A 5,188-nucleotide genomic window follows, 5' to 3' on the forward strand; every position below is an offset into this window, starting at 1 on the left:
GCATTTTGTTCTAAAGTAACTGGAACACAAATGTTCAGTGGTAGGATAAAGAACGGTCTTTCCGTGGTACCAAGTTAGCCTAAAAACTGTACTTTTGCCATACTTTTTAAGCTTGTAGGTTTAACCAAGTGAAAACATAAGAAGGTTATTTTGTCATCAAATGACTGCTCCGCTTTAAAATTTTTTATATATCGTATTTTTAGATAAGTTCCGTATGTTTTATCTAGTTCTCTTGGCAATCATACAGTTAAACTTAGAAGGAAACTTTACCTTCAACACTGCATCTGTTTAGATACTAAAGGACCACAGCCATCAGTAATAGCCAGCAGGCTCATTTCAAACTTGCCATTTTTCTTTTTTCACCAAGGGCATTCTCTTTTGAATGAGCGAATCACTTTAACTTTTGAGTCCAAAGCCCTTGGTCTTTCCACTCTACCAGGATTTCTCTTTCCCTACTATCTGCAAAAAAAAAAACCCATCTTTTCTGGCTCTGATGTGAGTTTCTGTAACTCTTCATAGAAATGATTCTCAAGAATCTGGCTTTAGATTAAGACCACACACTTAGATGTGTATTACTGTAACTGCGTAGCAACTTTCTTATTACTATTGCTAGCAAACCTGTCACTCTTGAAAATTTAGCTAAGCAAACTATCCTTCCCAGGTAGAGAAGCCTGAAGACTCCCGTTCCAATCTATCATTAAACAGTTTCAAAATCTCTAATGAGAACAACTGGTTCTAAGGCCTATCTCCACGATGATTTGAATATTCTTTTACTACCTTGTCTCAAATTAGAGTAAAATGTCATTTCTTAGGAATATGAAAGTAATTTCATCTCTATTATGTTGATGTCTGTGTTTTACTTTATACTGTAAGTCTCAAGCACAACCTTCCTAGCTTTTAAGAATTTACCCTTCAGTTTGACTTCAAATAGAAGTTTGTAAACTGTGAAATCCTATCAATTTATACACACTTCTGCTACCATGAAGACTATTCAGTTCCACTGAAATCTGGCATTAATGAGGCCAGCTTAACATATTAACAAAATTTAGAACATTTTCTGTTCTTTGATAATTCTAAATCAGATTATCTTATTATTAAGATAATTATTAAGATTAAGATGTCAGTTTCAGGTTTAAAAACTCAAATACATGCAAACATCCAGGAGTCAGCTGAGTCAAGACACTTGAAAAAACACTTGTAAACTTTTTTAGAGACAGGCGAGAAACCTACCTATGAGTATTCCTGGTTCCTCCCTGAGCAAATCCTGGTCAACTTCAATGAATAAAAAAAAACTAAAATCCCAAGATACAAAGTGGAACTAAAAACTTCCAGGCCCAGCCAGAAGATCTCTAAGTGTCTATTGTGAAACAAGACTCTTCAGATTTTCACAGCACAATGAAGAAGAAAAGAAGCAAAACAAGAGGATTGAGGTGACAGCTTCTTTCCTGGGGGAAAGACCAACCTGAAGAAGGGCCCCCAGTTTCTCTGTAACTCTCCGGAATCTCATCTGTGAACAAATCTTGAGTCTCCAGCATCTCTCCAAACACCTGCATAACCCACTGCCAGGAGGGAGCACAGCTCCGTGTGACGTCTGTCCCTAGAGTACCACCAAATGGAAAGCCACGAATTCGCCAGATAACATAAGGTCCATTGTATGTACAGCAGGTATCAAACTTTTAAGAGAAGCCCGACAGTCCCTGGTCAAGTCCTAAGGCCGCATGAGAAACTCAAGGTGTGACTGGAAAATCTTGCCCTATCCCTCTTTACCGCAAAACTGACCCTGCCCTTCTTCCTCCATCCATGCACCCAACACACCTTCCCAGACCCTTCTAAAGCAAAGAAACCTCCCCACATGCAGTCTACAGGAACCGTCTTCTCGGTGAAATCTGACCATTTTGTAAAGCCTCCCCGAAGAAGAAAAGATCAAATGAGACTGGCTCAGCCGGGTCCCGAGGTGACCCCAGAGTTAACGTATTTATTTTCACGCTGCAACTGCGGATTGCTTTACAGAGACATTTCATGCTGTAGCTCTGCATGGAGCTGAGGACAAAAGTAACATTTTTATTAACGTTATAATTATTATAATTATTCTTTAACAAAGCTATTAAATAACCTGTACAAAGCCCGGACGGGTCCTAACAAAAAAAAAAAAAAAGCACAATTTCAAATCTCCCAAGGTCCTTCTGCTTTAACTCAACAGTGTTTCCTATATACAAGGTCAGCCCAGTGTGGTCCCCCAAAACTGTAGATCTCCTAGACGGTGGGAATGGTTAAGAGCTTGAAACCGCCCTGGCGTGACGCAGTGCTCCTCACCCTACTTCCCTTGTTCCTCCGGCGCACAGGGTCCCTGTCCGAAGGCCGGGCCAGGGAAGCTGGGAGCCCGGGGCGTTGCTTTGGGAGGAGGGCAGAAGGAAGACGCAAGAGCCTGTTGGGTCTTCCCTCCGCCAGCTGCCCACAGAGCTCCGGAACCCTCCCCAAAGAGGGGCTGGGAAGGGAGTCCCAGGCGGGAGAGGCCTCGAGTCGCCCCGCGGTAGGCTCACAGGTCCCGCGGGTCTTCCCGCTTGACCCCGGCCTCGGCAACTTTGAGCTTCTTATTCTGGTGCGTCTTGACGTGCTTGGCGAGGTGGTCGCTGCGCATGAAGCGCTTCCCGCACTCTGGGCAGGCGAAGCGCTTCTCGCCGGTGTGAGTCCGCAGGTGCCGCTGCAGCTCATCCGAGCGCGTGAAGCTCTTGCCGCAAAAGAGCCAGTTGCACACGAAGGGCCGCTCGCCGGTGTGCCAGCGCAGGTGCGCCTTGAGGTGCGACGTCTTGCCGTACACCTTGCCGCAGCCCGGCACGTGGCATACGTGCTGCTTCTTCTTGCCCGGCTCTGCCTCGGGGGCGCCGCCAGCCGCCTGGCAGTTGGGGCAGCGGCAGCGGCGGCACCTCCTGGCCGTGGCCGCCAGGGGGGCCTTGGTCTGCAGCAGCGCAGCGATCTGGCTCTGGTACTGCGCAAAGTCCGACGGGCCCAACACCAGGCCCCGCTGCAGGGCGGCGGCGGCGGCGGCCGCGGCGGCGGCGGCCGCTGAGGCGGGGAAGCGAGGTGCGTGCGGGCCCCCGGCGCAGGCGCCGGAGAGGCCGCCCCCCGGAACCCCGGAGGTCCCCGGACCGGTGCCCGCCTGCGGGATACTCCACCACGGGAGGTCGTCGGGGGCTGGGTTGGGAGACAGCTGGCGGCACGTGGGTGGCGGTGGTGGGGGCGGCGGGGGCAGCAGGTTGGAGTAGCCGGGCGGCAGCGCCGCCTGTGTAGGGTAGGGCACGTAGGCAGGCGCGCAGCTGGCGGGCAGCGCCGCCATGCTCGAGGGCAGCATCTTGACGGGTGAGAACTCGTAGGGGTACGAGGGGTCGGCGGGGGGTGTGAGCGGCAGCTCGTGGGCCGCCCCAAAGGACGGCTGCAGGTGCGTCTTCTGCGGCGTCAGGCCCAGACTGGGGTGCGGGGGCGGCAGCGCGCCCGGTGAGTGCGCGGGCATGTCGGCGGTCCACGGGTGAAAGAGCCTGGAGGGCGAGCCCAGCGCGGGGTCGTAGGGCACCTGCAGGAAGTCCGGGGGCGCAGCGGCTCCCGGCTGGCCTATACGGCTACAGGTGGCGGCTAGCAGCGCCAGGGGCGAGTGCTTTCCCAGGTCCGGGGAGGCGCTGGGGGTGCGGTCCTGCATGGGCGGCGGCGGCGGGGAGGGCGGAGAGGAGACAAAAGGTTAGCGCTCCAAGCGCGGTCTTCAGGCCGCCCCGCCACCCCCACACCAGCTATTATATCACCGCCCCTCCCGCGTACCGGCTGTCCCTCCCCCCACCCACCGCACCCCCGCACGCACCCACCAGTACCGTTAACTTTTGGAGCCTGCGCTACCTGAACGCGGAGCGCTCGAGCGCTTCCTGTTAAACTACTTGGTGCAAAGAGACGCCATCCAGACTCAGAGGAAGCAGGCACACGGTGGGAGGGGAGAAGGATCCGACGGGCCGCTCCGGCCTCCGCGGTCAGAAAGGGTGTGGAAACACCCACAGACCAGCGGCCTATCCGCCCTCCCTCCCACCTTTTAAGCTACTCTCGAGCTCCTCCTACGCCCGCCCCAGCCTGAAATTCAGCGGGAGGGCCCCAGCAGGGTGAGCTCGGGCCCTGTTCTTGGCCAAACTCGCAAGCCCGAACAACCCTCGGATTCGCGCGTCCCTCCCCCCAAAGGCCACACTCTAGACACCAAGGTTAGGTGCGAAGTTGACGTGGGCACCACTAGGTCTGACTCCAGCTGCATCCACCGAACAGGGTCCCTTTGAGATTCAGGGTGCACAGAGTACCACGATCGATCCGGACGCGACCCTTCCCACCTTTCCCTATCTCCCTCCGAGCCCAGACCTGACCTGGAGGAAGGCCTGCAGCGAGTCGTTCCGGAGGACGGCCACGGCGGCCATAGCTACAGCTTTCGGGCCGTTGGCTGCGGAGCAGGGCGCTGCCGAGGCATGGAGACCCGAAGGCGAGGACGAACGGCCGCCCAGCGTCCCTCCCCGGCGCCCTCTCTGCGCTCCGGGGCCCTCCCGCCTGCGCCTCTCGCCGCGCCCCGCTCGCTCGCCCCGCGCGCGGTCTGAGCGCTTCAGGATCACCTCCAAGAATTTGATAAGGACTTTGCTGGGCCGCCAGCCAGTCAGAGGGAAGATTTATGGCTTTGAAGTTTGCCGCTACCCAATCATCAAAGAATAGCGGCTCTTTCAGAAGCGAAAGCAAATCCTTTGAATCCACAAAGCTCCTATGGTGTGTTTGTTGGTCGGGATAAAAGAACTGATTATTAGGGGGGATGGGAAGGGAGGAGATAAAGGCGGGACAATTAATGAAGTAATCACTATGTGGGAAATGTATATACACAAATAATTGGATTTTCCTGATCAAAGGGGGCCTTGCCGCCTGGAGACCCGCGCTTGGGTTGCTTGAGACACTCGATCCTCCTCCCCCGTCCCGCAACTCCCTTGCAATTAAAGATTTGCGCCGAGGCAGCGCCCAAAGTGACAAAGTGTCTTTGTTATCTCCAGAGAAATCTGCCTTTGGCTTCAGGGCGAGGGACTTTGAGACTGAGATGAGGGTAATTCCCCCCTCCTCCAGTACTTACACACCCCGCACCGGAACAGCACACCCAGCAGCCTGCGCACACCGCGGGCCCCAGGGAATT

The 5,188-nt window shown here is 54.2% G+C and overlaps 1 protein-coding gene across 2 annotated transcripts; it reads right to left on the reverse strand.

Annotated features, from left to right (window-relative positions):
* Nucleotides 1-2,146: 2,146 nt before the first annotated feature.
* Nucleotides 2,147-4,589, reverse strand: SP5 (Sp5 transcription factor). Of its 2 annotated transcripts, none has more exons than XM_047872023.1 (2): nt 4,389-4,589; nt 2,147-3,685 (listed from the first exon to the last, which is right to left on the reverse strand). In XM_047872023.1, the coding sequence occupies exons 1-2, from the start codon at nt 4,437-4,439 to the stop codon at nt 2,537-2,539; spliced, it is 1,200 nt and encodes a 399-aa protein (XP_047727979.1). In that variant the 5' UTR covers nt 4,440-4,589; the 3' UTR covers nt 2,147-2,536. The 2 variants fall into 2 exon arrangements, with proteins under 2 accessions (XP_047727979.1, XP_047727980.1); XM_047872024.1 differs by having other exon boundaries at nt 3,883-4,589.
* Between the last annotated feature and the right edge of the window lie 599 nt (nt 4,590-5,188).

Source organism: Prionailurus viverrinus, chromosome C1, assembly GCF_022837055.1.
Source record: "Prionailurus viverrinus isolate Anna chromosome C1, UM_Priviv_1.0, whole genome shotgun sequence".
Taxonomy (NCBI): domain Eukaryota; kingdom Metazoa; phylum Chordata; class Mammalia; order Carnivora; family Felidae; genus Prionailurus; species Prionailurus viverrinus.